General features: G+C 39.4%; 2 protein-coding genes across 8 annotated transcripts in view; both read right to left on the bottom strand.

Annotated features, from left to right (window-relative positions):
- Positions 1 to 16,965, bottom strand: part of MRPS28 (mitochondrial ribosomal protein S28) — a 113,550-nt gene extending 96,585 nt beyond the window's left edge. For all 3 annotated transcript variants that reach the window (XM_046006090.1, XM_046006094.1, XM_046006098.1), the window contains exon 1: positions 16,735 to 16,965. In XM_046006090.1, the coding sequence (XP_045862046.1) occupies positions 16,735 to 16,950 (216 nt within the window). In that variant the 5' untranslated portion in view covers positions 16,951 to 16,965. The remainder of the gene's footprint in view (positions 1 to 16,734) is intronic.
- Positions 16,966 to 20,948: 3,983 nt separating this feature from the next.
- Positions 20,949 to 26,870, bottom strand: part of TPD52 (tumor protein D52) — a 104,080-nt gene continuing 98,158 nt past the window's right edge. For all 5 annotated transcript variants that reach the window (XM_046006080.1, XM_046006084.1, XM_046006066.1 and 2 more), the window contains 2 exons: positions 26,637 to 26,685; positions 20,949 to 22,611 (listed from right to left, as the gene is read on the bottom strand). In XM_046006080.1, coding sequence (XP_045862036.1) covers positions 22,492 to 22,611; positions 26,637 to 26,685 — 169 coding nt within the window. In that variant the 3' untranslated portion in view covers positions 20,949 to 22,491. The remainder of the gene's footprint in view (positions 22,612 to 26,636; positions 26,686 to 26,870) is intronic.

Here is a 26,870-nt window from a genome sequence, read left to right as displayed (position 1 = left end):
CTGGTGGAATGGGGGAAGGTGAAGGGATTACAAATATAGAGAACAGTATCACTTTAATTTATTTTATTAAATGTGTTCAGTATCGAGTGCCTGTCATGTACCAGGCTCTATTCGAACCTTGATGTAAAAATATGTAAAGTGGTAGGAAATACAGAGTCATGCCAACATGATAACGGAGATTAGGGGCCAAAAACTTGCTGTAAGCAACTGTTCCCCTCACATTACGTTGTAAAGAGTCTTGTACCATAGGCTAAGTGGCATTGCATTCAAAAGAGGTGTGCCATTAATGGGATAACAGTACTTGTTCCTTGTTTTAAAAAGAAAACTTGGGGCACCTGGGTGGCTCAGTCATTAAGTGTCTGTCTTCAGCTCAGGTCATGATCCCAGAATTCTGGGATCGAGCCCCGCATCGGGCTCCCTGCTCAGTGGAAGCCTGCTTCTGCCACTCTCACTCTCCATGCTTCTGTTCCCTCTCTTGCTGTGTCTCTCTCTGTCAAATAAATAAATAAAATCTTAAAAAAAAAAAAAAGAAAGAAAAGAAAACTTTGATAGCTGTATGTAAGATGGACCACAGAGAGAGGGAAAATGAAAAGAGAACTGTTAAGAGTCTCCTCCAGTTAGCTAGGATAGAGATGATAAAGGACTTACACCGAAGCAGTGGCCATAAGAACATAGCCTAAGGAACAAAGAGACATTTACCGAATAGCACAGGAAAGGTCTGACCTCCAACTGGCTACAGAAAGTAAGGCAGAAGGGCAGCCATGAATGAGGTGTAAGAGCAGTGCAGTAAGAGAGTAAGTTAGTTTTGCACATATGAGGTTGTGATACCCATAAAATTTCAGGGAATACTGGCTATCTGGTAGGTAGTTAAAGATAATGGTGTAAAGGGGCACCTGGGTGCCTCAGTGGGTTAAGCGTCAGACTCTTGATTTCAGTCAGGTCATGATCTCAGCGTCATGAGACCGAGCCCCGCAACAGCTCCACACTCAGTGGAGTGTCTACTCCCCCTGCCCTTCTACCCCCATCATATCCTGCCAAAATAAATAAATAAATCTTAAAAAAAAAAGAAATAATGGTACACATATTTATGTACATACTAACATAAATTTACTCATTTATAGTGACATTATATAGAGATACTAGTTCTTCAAAATAAACATATCAAGTGCTAACTAATAATTTCTATATAGGACTAATTTTTCTTTGTATTACTTAATATAGAAAATCTAGAATGTAAAGTCCATGTATTAAAGTTTCAGTGTATATTAACTATATATAACTTTCATGCATATGAGGACATTTAATGTATAACTTGGAATTAGAGGCTTTTAGTGCTAAAAGAAACATGAAATATCAACTAGTCCAACTACCACACTTTACATGCAAGTACCATACCTGCTATTCAAAACTACATAATATGGCTAAACAGTGATTCTTAAATGCAAGCTGCTTTGGAAGCTAGAAAGTAGATAGAACATTATTTTAAAACTTAAAGGAAACATACAGCAGAATAACAGAAATACTCAAGAAACTTCAGTTCTATGACCAACTCTGCCAATAAATAGCTAAAAAAAATCTTGAGGAAGTTGTAGGTCTTAAATTTGTCTTCTCATTTGTAAAAGAAAAAAATGGATTGGATAACTAAAAATTTTATTAATAGGAATTCTTAAATATTCTACAATGTAAAAAGGATTTTGTAAAGTAATAAACATTATAAATGGAAGACAACTTCCTAGTACATATTGGAACATATGCTCAACGATTTCTTAGTGAAGAGGCATGATAAGGAAAAAAAAAGTTTAGAAATCTCTATAATAGAGATATACCATAGTAGCAGGAGAATAATTATGCTCAACAGGGAGAAACGGAATTACAAGAGGAGGCTGGATAATCAGTGGCAGATGGACACAATCTGGGACCAAAGGATACTTTAAAGGTTTCTAATAAGACAGAAGTTGTCTGACCAAAAGATAAGGCATAGAGGTATATAGAACTGTACTTTCAACCATTCTGGGATATCAGACACTTCTTAAACTGAATTAAATGTCATGTTCTAAGATCCTATACAGTTTTTTTCTTTTAATTGAAGTATAATTAACATACAGTGCCATATTAGTTTCAGGTGCACCATGTAATGATTCAACAGTTCTATACATTACTCAGTGCTCATTATGGTAAGTGTACTCTTAATCCCACAAATCTATTTTCCCCACCCCCACCCACTTCCCTTTTGGCAACCACCACTTTGTTCTCTGTATTTAAGAGTCTGGGTTTGTTTGGGGGTTTTTTGTCTCTTTTTTCTTTGTTCGTTTTGTTTCTCAAATTCCATATGAGTGAAATCATATGGTATTTGTCTTTCTCTGACTTATTTCACTAGTAATATATCTTCTAGTTGTAGTACTATGCAGTTTCTTTAATAACAGTCATCACATTTAAAATCAATTGTTAAATGTTTGTCTTCTTTGCTCTGCTTTGAGACAGAAAAGGAGATATCTGCTGTGTTCACTACTAAAAAAGTTTACATGAATATATTATCTTAGTTCCTGGAAGCCAAATAAATAGGATGGATTATTTCCTGACTATTCTAAAAAGACCCTTCTGAAATCAATTTCCATCCTATCCAAGGCGCCATCTCTTTCTGTTACCCATGTTCCAATGTTTATCAAACTCTATGGTCAAAACATGTTTTCGGGAATCTGCTATAAAATGCACTGCAGGGGCGCCTGGGTGGCTCAGTGGGTTAAAGCCTCTGCCTTCAGCTCAGGTCAGATCCAGCCCTGAATCGCCTCTCTGCTCAGCAGGGAGCCTGCTTCCTCCTCTCTCTCTGCCTGCCTCTCTGCCTACTTGTAATCTCTGTCAAAATTTTTTTTAAAGATTCTTAAAGACTCAATTTGCTTCCACTCAGAGGCTTATGGTGGGGGTGAGGCAGGGTGGGGAGGGGGAGAGGAGGAGTGGGTGGGAGGAGGAGTCACATGATTAATGGGAGTTTGAGCTCAGGCCCATTCCCTGAACTCACTGTGGTTATCTCTCCAATTCTAGAATGTATAATGGGAATAGATTTACTCAGCAACTGGCAGAATGCCCACCTTAGTTCCTTAATCTGTGGAGTGAGGGCTATTAAGGTAGGAAAGGAGAAGTGGAAAATACTAGAACTTCCCCTACCTAAAGTACAAGTAAACTGAAGGCAATACTACATTCCTGGAGGCATTGTAAGGATTAGTGGCAAAGACCTAGAAGATACAGGGCTGGTGATTTCTACCACACCCCCACTTAACTTGCCTATGTGGCCCTGTAGGAAACCAACACAGGTCCTAGATAATGACAATTTATTATCACAAACTTAATGAAGTGGTAACTCCCACCGCAGCTGTTGTTCCAGATGTGGTTTCAAGGCTGGAGGAAATCAAATATCCCCCAGCACCTGGTATGCACTAACTGATCTGAAAAAATCTTTCTTTTTCTAGATCTGCTAGTAAAGACTATACACCTCAGGGTTATACCAATTCACCAGCTCTGTGTCAAACTGGTCGACAAGGACTTTGTCATTTCATTCCACAGGGTATCATGTTGGTGTGTCACACAAACCTATTGGACCCAGAAGCAGAAAACTGCAGCTACTCTAGACACATGTATTCCAGAGGGTGGGGAATAAGTCTCACAAAAATTGTTGGGCCTTGGTGAAATTCCTAGGAGGCCAGTGGCCCGGGACATGTCAAGATGCCCATTTTTCCCACTAAGAACAATGCACAGTACTTACTGGGTCTCTTTGGATTTTGGAGGCAACAAATACCTTATTTGGACATTCTTCTCCAACCCTTTTACCAAAGTAACACAAAAAGCAGCCAGTTTGGGGGGGGGGGGGTGCAGAAGAACACAAAGCTCTGCAATAGGCCCAGACTACCAAGCAAGCTACTCTACCAGTTGGGGTTTATGATTTGGCAGATGTGGTAGTGTTTCAAGTTTCTGTAGCAGAAAAAGATGTAGAATGGAGACTTTGCCAGACCTCTCTAGACGAATCATAATGCAGGATTCACAAGCGGTCCTGAAGGACAGTGGTAAAAGAACAGCACCCCAGTGGGCAGAACTGTGAGCGGTGTACTTGATGGCTTTGCCTGGAAGGAAAGACAGCCTAAAATACAGATCTACAGTAATTTGTGTAAAGTGACTAATGATTTTGCTGGATGGTCAGGGATTTAGAAGGGACATGAATGAGAAATAGATGACAAGACAAGGTCTGGGAAAGAGATATGTGGACGGTTTTCCCTGAATGGTCAGAGTGAGAAAATAAATCAGTCACATGTAATGATTTCTTCAGCAGAAGGAATGTGAATAATCAGGGGATGATAATCGGTCCTATGGATGTCAATCTCCTTCCCCAGCTATTCCTGCCCCCACAAATGGGTTCAAAATCCAAGACGCCCAGCAGCAGGATGTGCTTCTGTCTTAGTGGTAGAGGGGGTATCTCAACATGTCCCGGGCTGTTAGCCAATGAAAAATTTCACCAAGGTGGCAAGTCCCTGAATTTTTATGTGATGGAGGTTACACATGGATTCAGAAACATTCAGAAACACTGACCCATATTGATTTAGCTATAGCCACTGCTAAATGACCAATCTGCCAACAGCAGAGACCAATAGCAACAGCATCATTCCCTGAAATGATCAGATGGCTACCTGGTGGCAGGTTACACTGGGCCATTCTATATAAAAAGGACAGAGATATATAATCGCCAGAATAAACACTTACTCTAAATATAGATTTGCCTTTCCTAACCACAAAGCTTCTATCAAAACCACCATCGGTAGACTTAGAGACTCTCTTATTCGTTGTCATGGAATTCTACACAGCAGCTTCTAACCAAAGAAATCATTTTACAAGAAATGATGTGTGATAATGGGCTCATGACTATGGAATTCACGGTCTTACCAGTGCTGGGCCTGGCAGACTAGTGAAATAATCCTTAAAAAACAAAACAAAACAAAACAAAACTTTCTATTTGAGATCATTGTAAATTCCCACATAATTAAAAGAAATAATACATAGAGATCCCTTCCATCCTTTTACCCAGTTCTCTCAAGGTTAACATCTAAGATCATATAAGATACCACAACCAGGAAACCGACACTGATACAACCCACCAATAATATTCAGATTCTACCAGTTTTATATGCAATTACTCGTATGTATATTTAGTTCTTCAAATTTTATCACATGTGAAGACTCACGTATTCACCACAGTCACGTTACAGGACAATGCCTTCACTGCACGGATCCCTCGTGTTGCCCTTCTGTAACTCCCCATCTTCCTTCTGACCACCACCCCTACCTCCAACTCTTAGCAACCACTGATCTCTTCTCCATCTCAATAATTCTGTGATTTCAAGAATGTCAACAACATTCTTTTTTTCACTCAGCATAACGCTCCTGAGAGTCACTCAAGTTGTTCTGTGTATCAATCATTTGTTCCTTTTTACTTCTAAGTAGTATTCCGTAGTATGGATGGACCACAGTTGGCTTTATCACTCAATAGCTGGAGAACATCTGGGCTATTTCCAGTTTTTGGCTATTACAAATAAAGCTGCTATGGACATTTATGTACAGGTTTTTATATGAACATGAGTTTTCATCTCTCTGGGATAAACACTCTGTGCACTAGTGTACACATATCTTTTCTGATAGAACCCAACCATTTCAATTTGGGTAACTGACAAGAGAGGAGCTGCTGAACTGCTGACTTCTGGAATGGAAGTCCACCACTCATTATCTGCCAGTGGCCAAGAACAGAATGCTTGAAAAAACAAGGCAAAATCCAAAAAGAATCAACTGTTTAGTTTTATTCCCAAATCCCTACAAACCACGTTCCACTCAACTATGATAGTTTCCTTTATTTCCTTCATTATTTAATGCCAACAGATAAAAACAAACTTAAGGGGCATAGTCATGTTATTAAAATTATTACACTATAGGAACACCTGGCTGGCTCAGTTGGTACAACATGTGACTCTTGACCTTGGGGTTGTGAGTTCCAGGCCCGTGTTGGGTGTAGAAATTACTTAAAATAAAAAACCCTTTGGCGCACTGGGTGGCTCAGTCGGTTAAATGTCCGACTCTTGATCCCAGCTCAGGTCTTTATCTCAGGGTGCTGAGTTCAAGCCCCACAGTAGTCTTCACAATGGGTATGGAGCTACTTTAAAACAAAAAAAAAAAAAGGAGAAATAAAGTCTTAAAAAACACTTTAAAACATTTTCTAAATTAGTATATAATTAAAAGAGGAAATTTTAATATAATCTTTCAAAGAAAAATAAAACCCAAACACCTTAAAAGAATGGAGATTTCTGAGCAAAAGTGAATTAATAAAGATTCACAAAGTTAATACTGACTTGGGAAGTCATAAAAGACTCTCATAGGGTATGATCATATCATATGACCACCCATGAAACAAAATACCTACAGGATATATTCAGATTATATTTATCTTTTCTTTTAGGATATGTATAGTATTGTTTATATTACAGGTGTCGACTTTTCCCTAGAGATTTATACCTACCTCAATTCACTTTTCTATCATCTTTATATTAACTGGTAATTTTCTCTAAATATGCTTTGAAAATGTTAAGACTCCACTGTGAAACTAAAGATCTCAAAAGATTTTTCTTACAAACTTAGGGATAACTCACCTAGAATTTCAGAATGTAAAAACCAGCTAGCACCATAGCTAAAACCATAAATATTTTTCAACATACTTTTACATAATTCCTTTTTAAAGCATTAGTATAATTTTTAAAGTTGTCAAGTATAAAATCGTGAGAAAACAAGTTAAATAAAACTGTAGAATATTGCTACTATACGAATTTAGTAGGCTTAAAACTTACACTAAAAATAAGAATTTTTTCCTTCATATTAAAACAAATCCTTTAAATAAGCTTTATTTTGGATTTTTCTAGTATTCTGAAAGGATAAAATATATGATTCATATATTCTGCCTTCTGGAACGTTCCAGCATCTTGAAATAAAAAATATCAATAAGAAATATTCTTGAAAAAGTGAAAAATAACATTTTAAAAAATCTGCATGAAACCTAATATATTGTTAAAATAAAACTATAAACTGTCTTGTAATACCAGTATTCTACATAAATAAACTAAAATAGTAAAATGTTATTCTCTATCTTAAAAGAATAAAATGTTCTACTGTGTAGGGCCAAAAACTTGCAAACCATTTTCCAATGTGCTGAAAAGTCATATGCTACCCTCTACCGTTAAGAAAGAGTATTAGTCACAAAGCAGAAAACCAATTATTTGCTCAACTACTGCCGCCTTGTGGCTATAAAATAGGTCATCTGCTATTGCAGAGCTTCAGTTGACTTATTAACACATATACAAATCTCTATTGTCTAAGTGACACAAGAGCATCAGAGATTTTAAAGTATTTCTTTTAGAAGGTCCTGAGTCAATCTCATAAAGTATTTCTTTAAAAAAAAAAAAAAAGAGGGGGCGCCTGGGTGGCTCAGTGGGTTAAGCCTCTGCCTTCAGCTCAGGTCATGATCCCAGGGTCCTGGGATCAAGTCCAGCATCGGCCTCTCTGCTCAGCAGGGAGCCTGCTTCCCCCTCTCTCTCTGCCTGCCTCTCCACCTACCTGTGATCTCTCTCTCTGTCAAATAAATAAATAAAATCTTTTAAAAAATTAAAAAATTTAAAAAGAGGAAAAAGTATCTAAGTTAAAAAAATATATACTTAGCACATATTTACCTAGACCTCTAAACATAAGAATGTGTTATGTTGGTTACAAAAATGAGAGGAACTGGTCCTTACCCTGAAAAACCAAACAAAAAACTAATTGGAGAGATAACTGTGTAAACCAGTAATAAAGGTAATAAACCAAAGAAAAACAGAAATGGATAAGTGAGTATGGAATGAATACGGCACCTGCAAACCCACATACCAAACAATGGCATTTCAGGTCATTTAAATTTGAGATTCCTTTAGCTAATAGATTCAGTGAAATCCTAGGATAAGTATTTCATGACAAACAGCCCTTCATTAATTTCCCGTCTGCAGGGGAAGGTTCCTCTGGAGGATAACTTGCCTGGCTTGTACTGAGTATCACTTCCGAGGTGCCCATACACACACTGAAATCAGCACTCTAAGGATAAGAATGAAATCAACGGGAAAAATTTCAACCTATATAGTTGACTATACATATATATCGTTAAATCCAGTAGTTGGCCAACCAAGATATTATAAATGTACAAGCTTAATTCTAATATAAATCAACAAATATATATTCAACCCCTAACGTATATAAAGGGTGAATAAAAAATGATCCCTGATCTCCAGGAACTACAATCTAAAAAACAGGATAGAACGCGTTCTTAAATGACTTCAATATAACTTAAGAGTTGTGTGTGTACCATAAAGGGAATATAAAACAAAGCTTCAGGACATTTGAAAGAGGAGTTTTGTCCGGTTAATGAGACGATAAACACCTAATGGAAGAGGTGATTTTTATAATGGAATTTGCAGGCAGGGAAACTAATTCCCGGGGAAAGAGCAAAGATAAAGAAACAATGATTTGTTTGGGTAACAGTGAACTATTTCTTTCCACACAGAAAAATTTTTGAGCAGAAACCATGCATAGATGAAAATTACATACAGCCCCAATATATATGACATAAATGTAGTACTTTGTTAGGATAAGTCTATTTTATGGTTCAAATTTATAGCATTTGCTTATCATGAAGTCAAAAAAATGTGAAAATGCAGTTATTTTAATAAAAAGCACAAGCTGAACACCCAAAGAACAAATAATCCAATCAAGAAATGGGCAGAGGACATGAATAGACATTTATGCAAAGAGACATCCAAATAGCCAACACATACATGAAAAAGTGCTCAACATCACTCGGCTTCGGGGAAATATATATCCAAACCACAATGAGATACCACCTCACACCAGTCAGAATGTCTAAAATTAACAAGTCAGGAAATGACAGAGGCTGGCGAGGATGCGGAGAAAGAGGAACCCTTCTACACTGTTGGTGGGAATGCAAGCTGGTGCAGCCACTCTGGAAAACAGCATGGAGGTTCCTCAAAAAGCTGAAAATAGAGCTACCCTATGATCCAGTAATCACACTACTGGGTATTTACCCTAAAGATACAAATGTAGTGATCCAAAGGCGCATGTGCACCCGAATGTTTGGAGCAGCAACGTCCATAATAGCCAAACTATGGAAAGAACCTAGATGTCCATCAACAGATAAAAGGATAAAGATGTGGTGTGTGTGTATGTGTATATGTATATGTATGTGTGTATATGTATATGTGTATATATACACACACATACATATACATATATACATACATACAATGGAATATTATGCAGCCATCAAAAGAAATGAAATCTTGCCACTCGCAACAACATAGATGGAACTAGAGGGTATTATGCTGAGCGAAATAAGTCAATCAGAGAAAGACAATTATCATAAGATCTCCCTGATATGAGGAAGTTAAGAGGCAGTGTGGGGGGGTTGGGGGGTAGGGAAGGAAAAAATGAAACAAGATGGGACTGAGAGGAGATAAACCAAGAGAGACTCTTAATCTCACAAAACAAACTGAGGGTTGCTGGGGGCTGGGGGTAGGAATAGGGTTGTTGGGTTATGGACATTGGGGAGGGTATATGCTATGGTGAGTGCTCGGAAGTATGTAAGCCTGACAATTCACAGACCTGTATCCCTGGGGCAAATAATACATTATATGTTAATTAAAATAATTAATAATTTTTAAAAAGCACAAATTGGTATCAGTGATGAGGAATAACAACCCTAGTTCCCAATTTCTGTATTTTGTTTTGACAGCTCAATATCCATAAATACCCCACATGGGGGGAAAAAAAATATCCCACAATGATAGAGGTGAGGAAATAGGCATTTTCATGCACTCCAAGTGGGAGGTGGTACAAACAGGTTTGTCTATCAAAACTCAAACTGGGGGTTCCTGGGTGGCTCAGTAGTTAAGTGTCTGCCTTCATGATCCCAGGATTCTGGGACTGAGACCCACATCAGACTCCCTGCTCAGCGGGAAGCCTGCTTCTACCTCTCTCGCTCCTCCTGCTTGTGTCCCCTCTCTCGCTGTCTCTCTCTCTGTCAAATAAATAAATAAAATCTTAAAAAAAAAACAAACCCTCAATTGCCTAGATACTTTGACCCAGCATATATCCCATAAGCATGCAAAAAATATGTAAATACTCATTGCAGCATTGTCTGTATTTAAAAAAAAAAAAAAAAGAGCAGCAAAACAGAAAACCATGTAGAAGCTCATTAATGAAGGCCTGGTTAAATACATTATGCTACATCCATACCATGGAATATCAAGCAAATTTTTTTCAATGAGGTAATAATAATTATATATATATAATGTGTAATATACATTACACATATATAATAAGGTAAAATATTCCAAGTTATACTTACCTAAAAGGAGCAACTCTCAGGAATAGCAACTAAACTATACTGAGTGCTTATTAAGCATCAGGCATTTGTGCTAAGTGCTTATTTATTTATTTATTTTTTACTTATTTATTTGAGAGAGAGAGAGAGTATAAGAGGGGAGAAGGTCAGAGGGAGAAGCGGACTCCCTGCAGAACTGAGAGCCTGATGCGGGACTCAATTCCAAGACTCCAGGATCATTACCTAAGCCGAAGGCAGTGGCTTAACCAACTGAGCCACCCAGGTGCCCCTGTGCTAAGTGTTTAAATAATAAATTCATTTAATCTCATAACAACCTCATAACAAAGTATTTTTTCAAGAAGAAGGAAAAGAAGATAGAGAGATATTAAGTAACTTCCCAAGAAAACACAGCTAGTAAATGACAAAAGAATCAGGATTCAAACCAAAACTATCTGAATCCAGAGCTTACACTCTTCAACAGGAATAATATAATTCAAAACAGTACCAACCAATTTGTGTTTGGCTGTAGAAATTCCTTAAAAATAAAATCTTTAGGGGCACCTGGGTGGCTCATTCAGTTAAGTGTCTGACTTTGGCTCAGGTCCTGATCTCAGCGTCCTGGGATGGAGCCCCATGACAGGCTCCGCACCCAGCAGGGAGTCAACTTCTCCCTCTTCCTCTACCCTCCCTCCACTCGTTTTCCTCTCTCTCTCAAATAAAATGAAAAATTTTAAAAATCATATCAAATCAAATCAAATCTTTACAGGTGCCTGGGTGGTTCAGTCAGTTAAGCGTTTGACTTTTTTTTTTTTTTAAGATTTTGTTTATTTATTTGACAAAGATCACAAGTAGGCAGAGAGGCGGGGGGGGGGGGGGGGGGGGGGGGGGGCAGGCTCCCTGCTGAGCAGAGAGCCCTAGGTGGGGCCGGATCCCAGGACCATGAAATCCTGACTCAAGCCGAAGGCAGAGGCCCAACCCACTGAGCCACCCAGGCAACCCAAGCATTTGACTCTTAATTTTGGCTCAGGTCATCATCTCAGGGTCATGAGATCCTGCCCCATGTTGGGTTCTACACTGGAAAAAGCCTGCTTAAATTCTCTCTCCCTCTTCCTTTACCCCTCTCTTGCTTTCTCTCTCAAAAAAACCCCCCAAAAACCACCATCAACAACAACAAAAAAAACTTTCAAATTATTCCCTATGAAAAGTGAGGAAAAGGAATGGGAAGCTTGTACATTTTCCATTATAATCTTCAATGCTACTTGAATTTCCTTTTTAAAGTAAGCAAATATTATTTTTATACTTTTTCAAAAATTTTGACCATACAACAAAGATGAACTTCATTCATCTTGTAAACTCAAGATACTCTCCAACTCATTAGATCCAGAAACTTCAAAAAGTGGAAGTTTCTTCACAAAGTTGAATCTCTTTTAACATCTCACAACTGCTCATATTCATCATCATAAATATAAGTCAGAAAACCACTAAAAACTCCAATAAGCCCTTTAATTAACTAAAATTAATGTGGTATTTTCAGTTTCTTTACTCTTAAAATTGTTTTTTCCTCGATTATTATTCTGGACAAGCACCCCTAACTGATATGTTAATATGAAAATGCTAAAATATGTACTATTCTTAGCTTTACAACTGTTTATGAGCAATAACACACAGATCTCAATTCAAAGACAACCCAGGCAAAATTAACATACGAAACAACAGATGTTGGCAAGAATGTGGAGAAAAGGAGAAGCCTCCTACACTGTTGGTGGGGGTGCAAACTGGTGCAGCCACTCTGGAAAACAGAATGGAGCATCCTCAAAAACTTAAAAGTAGAACTATCCCACTATTGAGCAACTGCACTACTAGGTTTTTACCCAAAAGATACAAAAGTACAGATTGGAAGGGATACATCCACCACAATGTTTATAGCAACATTATCAATGATAACCAAGCCACTGAAAGAGCCCAAGTCCAATGACTGATGAAAGGATAAAGATGTGGTATTGGTATATGTAAACAGCGGAATATTACTCAGCCATCGAAAACAATGAAATCTTGCCATTTGCAAGGACGGGTTTAGAGTGTATTATGCTAAGCGAAAAATACCAAATGATTTCATTAGGAATTTAGACAACGAAACAGATGAATGTGTGGGAAGGGAAGAAAATAAGAGGGAAGAGGGGAAGGCAAATCCTAAGAAACTCTTAATGATAAAGAACTGAGGGTGGATAGAGGGCAGTGAGTGGGGGATGAATTAAATAGGTGATGACTATTAAGGCAGGCACTTGCAATGATATAAGTGATGAGTCACTAAATTCTACTCCTAAAAGCCATACTACACTACATTCTAACTAACTAGAATTTAAATAAAAATTTAGAAGGAAAACAAAGACAGCCCAGGTACAATGAAGTTCAAATATGCACTATGTGTACTATTTATTCATTCACCCATTTGGCAAACACTTATTAGTGCCCACTAAAGGTCAAGTACTGGGCGCCTGGGTGGCTCAGTGGGTTAAGCTGCTGCCTTCGGCTCAGGTCATGATCTCGGGGTCCTGGGATCGAGTCCCACATCGGGCTTTCTGCTCAGAAGGGAGCCTGCTTCTCTCTCTCTCTCTGCCTGCCTCTCTGTCTACTTGTGATCTCTCTGTCAAATAAATAAATAAAATCTTTAAAAATAAATAAATAAATAAATAAATAAAGGTCAAGTACTGTGCTAGGTGGTGGGGATACAACAGAACAAGACAGACAAGGTCTCTACCCTTTGAAATTTATATTCTAGTGGGGTAAAATGCCAGGAAAAGCTTTATTCTGAAGTAAGCACATGTTACTCAGGAACCAGAAGTTAACATACTAATGATTACAAATGACCTTAAATTAGAAAAAAACAGAATGGCATGTACATGGTTTTTTTTTTTTGTTTTTTTTTTACTTAAAGTTTAATTTTTATTAATTATTTAGAAAAGCAGTGGGATTTCATTCAAAGAACTGTGCAATCCTGGAAGCATCTCTCTGTGAAACTATTCCTCAAAGACAGGAGATTGGAGGAGAAATGGCTGAGGACACAAAGCTAAAATGTACTAAGTTAAAGCTTACTCTGCAGCAGTCCCTGGACTGAGAGCAACTTCAAATGTATTATTTCAGGGTGCCTGGGTGGCTCAGTGGTTAAGTGTCTGCCTTCGGGGGCGCCTGGGTGGCTCAGTTGGTTAAAGCCTCTGCCTTTCGCTCGGGTCATGATCCCAGGGTCCTGGGATCGAGCCCCACATCGGGCTCTCTGCTTGGCAGGGAGCCTGCTTCCTCCTCTCTCTCTCTGCCTGCCTCGCTCCCTACTTGTGATCTCTATCTGCCAAATATATAAATAAAAAAAATCTTAAAAAAAAAAAAAAGTGTCTGCCTTCGGCTCAGGTTATGATCCTAGGGTCCTGGGACTGACCCCCACATCGGGCTCCCTGCTCAGCGGAAAGCCTGCTTTGCCCTCTCCCACTCCCCCTGCTTGTGTTCCCTCTCTTGCTGTGTCCTTCTCTGTCAAATACATAAAAAATCTTTTTTTAAAAAATGTATTATTTCATGCAAACTCCACCATAACCCCAGAGTACTATGCCCACTTTGAGATAAGAAAGCAAACTAAGATAGGCTAATTAACTTGCCCAAAGTTAACAAACCAGTAAGATGGCTGCACCAGTCTCTGAATCCTTGTCTCCTGAAACTGAACCTAAATTCTAACTTCTGCACTGGCCTGGGTCCTGAACGGCAGCAGGCTGGTAATGGAGAGATGTGTATTTAATCTTGTAGTCAGTGGAAGGAGGGCTTATAAGATTCTCAATCAAAGCAAAAACAGCATCTCATTAAGTCTGATTACACAGCCCAACTTTAGGAAGTTAACTCTGTCCACTGAGTATAATGACCACTGGAGTCAGTGGCATCAATTAAGAATGAGTAAAGGTTTCCACATAACTGGAAATGTTCCAAAGCTAAGAGCCTTAGAATGGAGACTACAACCCAGCCTCCTGATACCCTCCTCTCCAGGGAATTTTCCTTCCTTCCATTAAACGGAAAAGTTGAAAAATCTTCAATATATGAACTGCAAGTCACAAACATGTTTGTTGTTTTTTTTAAAAGAAGAGCCCAGATTGGTGCTCAAATTCATTCTGAGATCATGACCTGGGCTGAGGTCAAGAGTCGGACACTTAACTGACTGAGCCACCCAGGCACCCCATAACCAAACACATTTAACCTCCATCAGTAGAATGTTTTCTAAACTGTGTTAGGAAAAGAAAAAGTGCTCAGAGAGACTCTATTCAGCCTAAACTGGAATGAACAATTCTAATAGCTGTGCTGGGACTTCCAAGAAACACTCCAGCCTCCTCTTGGAAAAACCAAAGGGAAAGGAAGGCAATGGAATCCAGATCATGCTCAAATACATTAGTTGTTTCCTTCAGTAAACAAACATTTTTAACCATGTGAAAACCCCAAGTATGATCGCCATATGGCGTTTCAAACAGTCTACCTATGATGTTGTAATTTCACTCTTGCCACAATTAACTCTGGGGTTGAGAATTATTTTCTGATAGTAGTTTCTAAATGTGTCTGGAATGTGGTAATAAAGCATGCAGGAAGGGGTATAAGTGAGAAATGTTGGAAGATGAGAAATAAGGAAATCCCTTACCTATAAAAGTATTTTGGGGAAGGGAAATGTGAATTATATTTATACATTTCCTACTTTACCACACTTAATCTTCACATCCACCAAGGATGGATTTAAATCCATCCATTAGTCAGTTTCAGGTCAGTGACCGGCATCCTTTTAGAATTTTAAGACTTCTTCAGGTATGATAGACAAAAATGCACCCCCTTCCCAATACATCCATATCTAATCCCTGGAATTTGTGATTAGGTTACCTTCCATAACAAAGGAAAATTAAATTGCAGATGGAATTAAGATTGCTTATCAGTTAACTTTAAAACAGGGAGATTATTCTGCATTATTTGGGTGAGTTCAAAGTAATCACAACAGGCTTGTAACTGGAAGAGAGGTCAGATTGATATGATGTGAGAAGGACTCAATCTACTGCTGCTGGCTTTAAAAATGATGGGGGGGGGGGCAGTAAGTCAAAGAATGCATCCATTCTCTACAAGCTGGAAAGGCAAAGAACAGATCCCACCCAGAAGCTACAGAGAGGAACAAAACCTTCCAACACCTTGACTGTAGCCCAGTGAGACATCAATCAGACTTCTCACCCACAGCACTAAAAATAATAAACCTGTATTGTCTTAAACCACTAAACTTGTGGTAACTTGTTATAGGAGCAAATAGAAACCTAATAAAACAGGCTTCTTCTAATCCTTGGATTTTAGGAAAATTTTGCCATTAGTAACTATTAACAATTACGTACTCCCATCCAAGTACTAACCAGGCCCGACCCTGCTTAGCTTCCGAGATCAGACGAGATTGGGCGCGTTCAGGGTGGTATGGCCGTAGACTAACAATTACGTACTAAATTCCTGGTAGTTTTCGATAATCTAGAACACCGCCAGGCTGTGAATTGTTGGGTGCTGGTCTCCAAAGAAATGCGTACAGAAATTGAGAACGTTTATTTTTATATAATTTAACATTGCCAGACATCCCATTTCATGTCTATTGAATCTAATAAAAAATTGTGACTCGTATTCTGCGTGCCTCTCTCTTCCATTTCACTTATCTGGTAATTGTATCCTATTTTTACAAAATATCGCCTGAAACATGTGGAAATTTTTTTTGTCATTTACAGAAAAGGAAAGCAAAGCACTGACTGGTTAAATCATCTGCTCAAGTTCATACAAACAGTAATTCTCTTTCAACTATTCACTGAACTAAATATTTATAAAGAGCGTTGCACGCCAGACACCAAGATCCACGCTGGAACTTCTGTGTATAAAAAAACGAGGGGGCAGAGACCCCGTCCTTCTCCCGTGTGAGTCCAATTTGTCTCTGAGACCGAGGAGTCGCCCTAGACCGCCTCACTGGCAGCGCTCCCTGCTGGTTTCCCGTCACTCACCCAGGAAGATGTGTGCAAAGGAGTGTGGACAACGCAGGTCCAGCACGTAACTGCCGCACAGAAGTACCACAAATGGAGAAAAACACCAACCACTAGCTCTCTTCCGACCAGCCCGCTGCAAGGCCAAGACACATGCCTGATCTTAGCTCCACCCCTACCCCAGGCTCCGCCCCGACTCCCACTCCACCCACCACTCCCGGGTTCCCCTCAAACCCCAGCCCCAGCCCAACGCGTCTCTGGCGAGCTCCCGCCACTCACTGTCTTCTGCCCAAGCTCCGCCTTCCGCCACAGCTTCGAATGCCGCTCGAGAGCGCTCGCGAAGCCGCCTTGGCGCATTTTAGGCTCTGTGGAATCGGAACTCTCACTCCCGGAGCTACTCTCGGTGCCTGCGCCTCGACAGGGCCGAGAGAGGAGAAACACTCGCCGGAGCTGGCTCTCGGCAGTGCCGGCACGGGTCCTACACAGCGCCGCCATGACGGTTCCGCAACCTCTGACCTTGGACCTCTCCGCAGGCGCGTAGGCCACGGGGCGGAGCAACGAATGGTCCACCCTCCTGCCGAGCGCGGGTGACGCGGGAGTGTAGTGTAGTCTGTGTAGCGAACGGGCGTGCGGAGAGATGGTTATACTAAAATCGGTGAAGTATATCGGTAGTGCCTAGGGGTCCCCTACTGGCTGCGATCTCCTAGGTTTTTCATGGAAAGTGTTTTGTTTGTTTTTTTTTTAGATTTTTATTTATTTGACAGAGAGAGAGTTCACAAGTAGGCAGAGAGGCAGGCAGAGAGAGAGGAGGAAGCAGGCTCCCTGCAGAGCAGAGAGCCCGATGCGGGGCTCGATCCCAGGACCCCGAGATCATGACCCGAGCCGAAGGCAGCGGCTTAATCCACTGAGCCACCCAGGCGCCCGGAAAGTGTTTTTGACTTGCAGGAATTTCGTTCCTCAGAGCATCGTTTGGCCCTTGGCCTCCTGCAAATTCTGTTATTACGAGACTTGCTAGCCCCACCGCGTGCGCCTTTACCCCGGATGGCCGCAAGGCTTGTTTTTCGGGTCTCTGCTCAAATATGAGGTTCTCCGCGATTACCTTATTTAGAACTGGAACGCCAAACACACTCCCCGGGTTTCCTTTGCACCATTTAGCATTCTTAATATTGCTGTATAGTTTACTTAACCGTGTTTCGCTTTGCTTTCCCAAATTTGTAAACTCTTGGCTGTTGGATCCCTGACACCGGGCACACAGTGGGGTTCCATGAACGTGTGTGAAATTCTGGATCCAAGTTTGTCTTTTGCCGCCTCTTCTGAGATCCACTGACGTTCAAAAATTAATCATTCTGGGGCACCTGGGTGGCTCAGTGGGTTGGGCTGCTGCCTTCGGCTCGGGTCGTGATCTCGGGGGTCCTGGGATCGGGTCCCGCGTCGGGCTCTCTGCTCAGCGGGGAGCCTGCTTCCCTCTCTCTCTCTGCCTGCCTCTCTGCCTACTTGTGATCTCTCTCTCTCTCTCTCTCTCTCTTGCTGTCAAATAAATAAATAAAAAAAAAAAAAAAAAAAAAAAAAAAAAAAAAAAAAAGCCTCTGCCTTCAGCTCAGGTCATGATCCCAGGGTCCTGGGATCGAGCCCCGCATCGGGCTCTCTGCTTGGCTGGGAGCCTGCTTCCTCCTCTCTCTCTCTCTCTGCCTGTCTCTCTGCCTACTTGTCAAATAAATAAATCTTTAAAAAAAAAAAAGAAAAAAAAAATTAATCATTCTGAGACATCTTTGTCACCTGTAGGTAGCTACAATTCCTTCTAAGTAATTACATTTCAGAATGTGCCTAAACAGACGCCACCAGACTCCCACCCTCATTCATGATTTTCTCCCTTTTCCTCATAAATGTTAATTCTCAGAATTTGCCCACCCTTTTCAAAACCAAGTATTGATAAACTAAGCTGTCCATCTATCTTCTATCAGTTTTATATTAATCCAGTTATTTTAGGGGAGGTGACAAGCCCCTTTACAGTTCATTTGCAAATACTTTGACAGAAGGAATTTTTATGTGACCACAGCCCTTATTTTAGTAATATCTGACTACAGGGGTGCCTGGGTGGCTTAGTTGGTTGGGCGGCTGCCTTCGGCTCAGGTCATGATCCTGGAGTCCCCGGATTGAGTCCCACATCAGGCTCCCGTGCTCGGCAGGGAGTCTGCTTCTCCCTCTAACCCTCCCCCTTCTCATGCTCTCCACATTAACCTTGGAACGGTGTATAAGTGTATGCATCACACAGTTTAGTACTACTATCCAATTCGGGTAATCCTTACATAAATTCACTAGGGTGCTTAAGAAAGATTCTACTCCAGGGTGTTCTCCTTCTTGGCACTTAAGCCATTTATTTTCCTTGACCATTAATGAAGTCTTACCTGAGACATTTTTGCGTTGTTATCTGTGGCTATTGTTACTTATACTTCCCCTTCAGGAAAAAGTGGTAAATCGTAAAGAGCATTGGCCAGTGACCTCATGAACCCCTTGGTTCTAGTTCTGACTGTAATCCTGACCTCTGGCACATCAATTTAAGGTTGATTTAGCTTCCTCACTTATAAAGCCAAGCCATTAGCTTAGAGATTGATCCTAGAAACCAAGAAGGCTAAAGCATGGTGAAATGGAGCGTTAAAGCAAAAAATCATACCCACTTACAAATATTCCAACAAAATTGGTGTTGGGTTTTTACTGTATACTAGGAAAACCACCAAATTAAAAGAATCACACTACCAAACCACCTCACTCCGTAATCAAAATTGTGTATGAGAGTTGGCAAGAAATTTAGTCACCAAGCATTTACGTAAGTACGAAATCCTGGCCAGTGATAGGTACTTGCAGCCCCTGCCCTCTGAAGGCTTATAAACTAAGAGTTGTTTCCACTCATTCTGATTTTGGTTCATTTTGACTTCAGAGTCTGAATAATATGGACATTAACTGTATAAGGTTTGCAGGCTTACTGAAAGTGATAACTGCTTTATATTAAGTCTAACCCAACACAGACTCTGTAATTAATCCAATTACAATGGTTCGGTCCCAAATTAATCACCAAATGTTTCTTTGGTATGGGCAAGAAAATCTGATTTTTCATCTGGGTCTTAAAAGCTATAAAGAAATACATGTGATGTTGACATGGGACCTTATGCAGCACCTCCTCCACATACATAAACCAAATAGTCACTTATAATAAACATGTAGCTTGTTCAGTTTTGATACACTAATTCCATATAGCTACTTCCGGGGTTTTTTCCCATATCTAAATTACCAAGTGTCTGGGGAGAAGTTGTAATATTGGACTCACCTCTTTCCCTGACACATAATACATACAAAAAGAACCCATACCCAAATTACAGAATTTTTATTGTTTTCAAATACTATACAAAAAAAAAAAAAAAAAAAAAAAACAGAGTGCATTTCATGATAAACAAATCCAGAAACAGTGATTCCAAAATAAGGTGTTTTTTCCTTCTCTATTTCAGTAGTTTGAGTTACTAAAAGAATAATCCAGTGAATTCTCTCTTCCATTGATTACTTTGGCCTCATAAGCATGAGAACTCTTGCTTTATTTTCCACAAACTCCATAAATTGAAGACAACCCCTTTGTAAAAAGGGGTTAATTTCAGGGATTTCCTTCTTCTATACTTCTTGTTCACTTAAACATCTGAGATTTCACTCTCAAGCTACTGTTTTCTTTCAGTGTCAAACACAAAATTCAATAGCGTGACCAGGACCTCTCTGGTATTTTTAATAATTACTGTGTTCCAAAATATCTGTGAATTCATAATATTTAATCTTCCACAACAACTATTTTGAATAGTATTTCTACCTCCGTAAGTTTGTCTAAATTGAACCTCTCACTACTTTTTACTACTACTTTTAAGATGCAGAGTACTTTGCAAAAGATTAAATCATTTGAAATTAAGTAAAGGTAGATGTCTGGAAAAGCCATTCTCCCAATTTCTTTCACGACCATCACCAATACCCAGGAAGTCTCATCCCATTTTCCATTCCTTAGTCTATCATTTCTCATTATAAAGCAGAGATCTGAATATATTCCACTCAGCTAAAGTTGAAAGATAGTAACAGGGCAGGACACCCAAAAAACAATGTGATGAAAAGAGGATGTTGTGATTTAAAAAAAAGAAAAAAAAATGAAAGACTGGTTGGAAAAAAAATAGTTTAACAGTTATGGTGAATAACCACAGTATTTCTATAGAAAGACAAATTTTTACAGATCCAGTCCTCCAGGACAGCACTTCAACAACTGGGCAACTGCCTTAAAGCCTCTTCAAGGAAATAATATATATGTTAGTCTGACACCACTAAGCAGTGATTTAAAGCAGACAGTTAAAAAGTTATGTTTGATTTTTTTTTGTTTTTTGTTTTGTTTTTTTTTTTTGCATAGACACCAGTTGATTATTTAATACAAGCTGTTTCCAGACCACTGGTCTCACAATAAATATTGAGACCTATACGACTCATATACAGAATTTATTAGGCTTTTCACATTTAATAGAGCATATTTTCGGTTGCATCTAAAATGCTATAACAAAATGCTATAACAAAAACTCTAGCAATCAAGAATGGCAGCATGTTACTCATAACAACCAACACTTGTGGCTTTTCAAATTTGGTTTTCGTAAGATAATTTGTCCTGAAGTAAATCTAGTCATGCTTTAAAAAAAAAAAAAAAAAAAAATGCCTCAGGTCACTCCAAGCTTGGCAATTAACATTTGGCATAAACAATACTAAAACAATTACAGCTTGATAAATAACAAATACAACATTATAGGCCATAACCATACACGGAATAATGAAAGGTCGTAGTGACAAGTAAGTAACTAATTAGAAGAGAGTACCTTGGCCTCCATGCAGATACTTCTAGAGGCTTTGGTTCATTCAGCCCTGCCATTTTTTTCAAAGTAGAGGGGCAATGTCTACAGTATCGCTTATGCATTAAATCCTCAGAAGTTACCACCAACCCCTTAGTATAAAATCTTTTCAAGTTATATTAGTCATACAACTTTGTGTGCTCATTTTTAAATGGTGCTAAATGAATTAAATGAAGACAGCAACGTTGCCCCTAATGTGATTGATTTTAGCATTTTTACAGCTACTGAGATCTAAACAACGTTCAGGCTTTTGAATGGAACAGGTGATGAGTGTTCCTATTTCAACCTACTGGTAATTAGGAGATGCCTGAATCAAAATGTTACTTTGCAACCTACTCTGAAACTAGAAATTTAGTCTCATGACAAGTAAGTCAAGAGAAGTGGCATAATAATAAATACACTGAACTTGTTACTATCAGAAATAGTGACGAGAATGTGAGGTTTCCACTCTCAAGTCACCTAGGACTCTGAACCACCGCACATGTCGTCACTTACCAAACTGTAACAAACTGGAAGCCGAGCTAATTTATTTATACTTAGTCTGCTGTCTTCAGACACAGAAGATACAAGATACCTTCTACTAGAACAATGTTTATTCAAGAAACATTTTCTGTAGCGGCCGTTCTTCCCTCGAAGCTAAAGAAAATTATGCCAAAACTTGTAATAACCGGGATTCAGGAAATTTTAAAGAAAATTTTAGTTAGCAATCCAATACCCAGAGGTTCAAGAAGGAGACAAGAAAATCATATTGAAGACAACGATCAAAGTGGCATCCCAGATCCACAGCAATTTTGTAAAGGAGGAAAGCAAGTATGATAACCTAAAGCTTCTTAGATAATGCTAATGAGGATCCCCAGGGATTACATGTGTTGTTGTTGTTGTTGTTTTTAATAATAGTGTTTCCTAAATCAGGGCCCATAAATGCACATTAGAGGGTATTTCCCAGGAATCAGAGGTGAAGATACTTTTATTTTGTTCAACCCACGAACTATTTGGTCAAATGAATACGTAAAGCTAAGTGAAAGCACATCTGGTGGAAATTCACGGCGACAACTGTTGACAAGACGTGCTTGGATCTTGCTTGCAGCATCTGGCAGTGGGTAGCCGAACAAAGGTGAGGACCTCACGGGTTCGCCTGCATCTGTTCTGGAAGAGGTTCTGGGGCGCCGGCACTGGCATTTGCCGTTGAATTCAAGACTTCTCCAAAATCCCCACCAGCTGGCTTGGTTCCCCCTACTTTAGACTTAAAAAAAAAAAAAAAAAGTTCAAAAAGGACAAGACATCATGAAACATAAACTCAGCTGACTCTGCAAAAAAGTAACTCAAATTTTACTTTGAGGATCAAATCCATCCGGAACCTGCTAGCCCAGCGATGGTCATATAGGCATGGAATTCGGTACTGCTGCGGTGTTCCATGTAGTTAAACAGAAAACCGTGCGGGGTCCCTCTGCAGGAATACTTAGATCGGTAGATGGTACCACTCCTCTTTTTTCCCATGTGCTCATCGTTCCTCTCAGGAAAATCTGTCCAAAAAACTTCTGAAGACCTATTACTCTAAAATATCTATTGGAAGTCTCTCTGTATTTGGAAAACACTTTAGCTCCATCAGACTGTTCATTCAGCTACACTCATTCAAGAAATACTGAATCTGACAAGCAAAGAAATCAATCTATTTTTCCCAGTTATAGCATAAAACCTCCTAATGCGCTGCTACTTACAGTGTGGTGCAAGGATCCCCAGACTGAGTCAGTGTCCCCTGGGAGCCTGTTAGACATGTAGGCTCAGCCCAGCCTCCCCATCTCCATCTAGACATCTCCAGGGGCTTCCTAGACAAGTTACAGTGTGTGATGCACTACTCCAATTTATCTGGCCTGAAATTTTGTCAGTGAACATCTGTCTGCATGAATAGGTCTGCCTTACATTTGTATCATACTTCATGCTTTTCAAAACCCTTATTATGTCATTTCATCCTTAATAACACTGACCTATCTATGCTCTCTGTAACATCTCCTTACTGGCTAACAGGACAGCTGACTAACATTGGGAAACCAGTCAGTAACCCACAATGCAACTCACGGTAGGTTTAACTTTACCCTGCTCTTAGTTGAATCGTAACTGGCTAGCCACATTATCAGGTGGAATCTAGCTGAAATTTTCTCTCACTCTCTTTGGTTTCCCATCCACAATCCCTAAATTGTTTGGAAAATCTGCATGACTTTTGTCCACTGCATATTTACTAATTTATTAAAACACATTTCTTAATTTGAGGAAAAGTTTTAAGACCCTTGCAATTCAAAACGTCTAATGCAGGACTCCTTCCACAACTGGTCCCTTCTCTATTCTTCCTTAAGATTTTAACTGGCTGTAGCAGCTACCTATTTGGCCCAGTGGGATACCTAGGAGAGAATCCTTGATCCTTCCCCATCTTGTGCCACATCCAATCAAACGCTGACTTTCAGGCTGTCATTTCTAAATTCTAAACATCTCTGAAACCTGTCCCATGGGCACTACTTAACTCGCCCCACCACCATCTTGGCCTAAATTACAACTCCTTTGTCCGAAGTAGTCTTCCTGACGCCAATCTTCCTTTCCTCAGCTCTGCAGGGCACCAGTGATCTTTCCAAAATGCACAAAATACACTACCCACACTTTCTGAAATCCTGTAAGGGCTTTCCATTGCCCCAAGTTCAAATTCTTTAGTGTGGTCTACCCATCGCCCTAGCTTCATCTCCTGCTCACTGCCCTACAAGCACAGCAAAGTTCCTGGTATTCCTGAAAAGGGCTCCAAAGCTGCAAACATTCCCCTCAACCTCAAAGCCTCCATTTATATTATTGTGTCCTGTGAGAAGCCCTCCCCTATCTTCCCTCCTAGGCCAGGTCAGACATTCCCTGCTACTGGTCACACTGCATCCCCGAGTTTCCCTGTCATGGCACCTGACCTCACTTTATTTTCATTAACCATTAAATTGTCTACCCATCTTACAGAAAGGGTCTCTGTCTCTTGCTCACTGTGGTATCTCTGAGGCCTACCCCTGGCACATGGCAAATACCCAATAATCCCAGATCCATGAATCAATCCAAAATCTAAACCTAAGTCCACGGAGACCTAATGTTTAATTGAATATAAACGTAATCTAGCTAAATTACATCCCAAACATACAATCATATTTTACAGCTTTTTGAGGTTACGTTTCATCAACTTCACTTTTTAAAAAAATTACAAGTTTTTTATCTGAATGGTGCCTAGTCATGTCTTAAAAACCAAGTTTCAGGGCGCCTGGGTGGCTCAGTGGGCTAAAGTCTCTGCCTTCGGCTCAGGTCATGATCCCAGGGTTCTGGGATCGAGCCCCACATCGGGCTCTCCGCTCAGCAGGGAGCCTGCTTCCCTTCCTCTCTGCCTGCCTCTCTGCCTACTTGTGATCTGTCTGCCAAATAAATAAATAAAATCTTTAAAAAAAAAAAAGCCAAGTTTCACCACAATTTATAGAAGCTAAATATACTCAGAGGGAGGGTATATAGTAAATGACCTGGACTTTTCTCCTCACCTTCAATGGCAAAAGAGTACAGTTGTCTGGTTTTCCAACCAGTCATTTCAAAAACTAACCTTAAGGCAGATTTCAAGGCGAGGCTTATCATGGTAGACTTCAAATAGTGAGAACTGAATTATAGTAAGCCTTGACTTCTACAATGTACAGTCTATTTTCAAATGCATGACTAGGCATTAGAAAGAATAAAGCAGGTCTCATACTGACCTAGAAGAATGACTAGGATAAATATTTTACTCATCAAATATGTATTAAGCAGCTTCAATGTGCCAAGGACTATTCTAGGCCTTTGAGAAGCATCAGTGAGTAAAAAGAACAGGTGTCTGTGTCTGTGGGATCATAGAGAATGTATGCTAGTCGGGGCTGAATAAACAATGTTATAGGACTATGTGTGCAAGTGTGATTCCTTTCTGAAAAATGTTTATACATTTATGTAGAAAGAGAAAAGGTGTGTATTTGTGTCTGTGCAAGAAAAAAAGATCCAGGTCTTGGAAGAGTGTTTGGTTTTCTTTCCATAAGCATCCCCTGCTTCTGCAATTTAAGAAAGATGCATTTAGGGGCACCTGGGTGGCTCAGTCCTTAAGTGTCTGTTTTCAGCTCAGGTCATGATCCCCGAGTCCTGGGATCAAGCCCTGCCTTGGGCTCCCTGCTCCACAGGGAAGCCTGTACTCCCTCTCCCACTCCCCATTTGTGTTCCCTCTCTCACTGTGTCTCTGTCAAAAAAATAAATAAAAAAATCTTAAAAAAAAAAAAAAAAGGGAAGAAAAAAGATGCATTTAGACATAAGTGACTCCAGTTATACTTCTGAAAGACTGAATCTGAATGTTTGTTTTTAAGCAGATTTATATAAAGGGTTTAAGATAATGACTTTAATTCTTAAAAACATCTACAGGACTTACCAGATTTAGTTTAAGAAGAAAGTTAATACTGGCTTTGCACAAATTCTATAGAGAAGGTTGGGCAGTAGATGGGACCTAAGACAACCTTTCTGGTCACTGGTGATCCTAAGAGTTGGTGATTTTATTATTTTGAATATAATCTTGAAAATAATACAATTTACAAATTAAGAAAGCTAGTCGTGGAAAAATGCCCACCTTCCATGAAATCAAAGCCATCAAAAAATAAAACCACGCATCATCAATAATAATCACCATGGCATCCCCATCATTATCTTAAATGTCTAATAACTGAGGACTGAACAAACATTATCTGTCAGAGGGTACATGTAAGCAATCATTAAACCTAATTTTGAGGAAGAATATTTAATGACATAGGAAAATGTTGTGGTATTTGGTTAATTCCTTCTTAAAGCACAAAGGCATAGTTCTGCTACATACATATCGCTGACTCTAGGTGATAGGACTGACTTTTTTGTGTGTTAACTTTTTGTGCTTTTGTACTGTACTTATTAATTTTCTACAATAAAATTTACATTAAATTTCATCTGGTTACAAAAATATGCGTCACACAAAGTTCTCAAGTACTACTGCTTTTTAAATCCTGCATTTCCTTTCAGCATTTAGCTTCTGCCATGCTACAATATACACTCAAAAAATGGATTAAAAGAGAATATATCACCCATAATAATGTAGAGAATAAAGTTATTAAAGCTCTTTACTTTCAGAAAGAAAGAGTAATGAAAATAATTTATCCACAGAAAAAAAAAAAAAAAAAAAAAAAAATTAAGGTACCAAGTAAGACATCACTATTCGTCTCTACTTGCCTTTAAGTTTTCAACCTTTTCTTCAAACGATTTGAAAGTTGGGGAGTTTCTATGGAGAGAAAGAAAAACAAAGAGTTGTATTACAAATACTGAACAAAACTCACTAGCTTGGCAAGCGTCATTAGTAGACTGTATTCCTCTTCGCCATTATTCTCAGTCAACGAAGAGACCGATATATTTAACTATACATGTGTGTACAGGCACATACACAAATCTGCATCACTGGGTAGGACA

The sequence above is a fragment of the Meles meles genome, chromosome 1, assembly GCF_922984935.1.
Source record: "Meles meles chromosome 1, mMelMel3.1 paternal haplotype, whole genome shotgun sequence".
In the NCBI taxonomy this organism is placed as follows: domain Eukaryota; kingdom Metazoa; phylum Chordata; class Mammalia; order Carnivora; family Mustelidae; genus Meles; species Meles meles.
The sequence above is the reverse complement of the archived record's forward strand: the minus strand, read 5'-3'. Positions and strand labels throughout refer to the sequence as shown.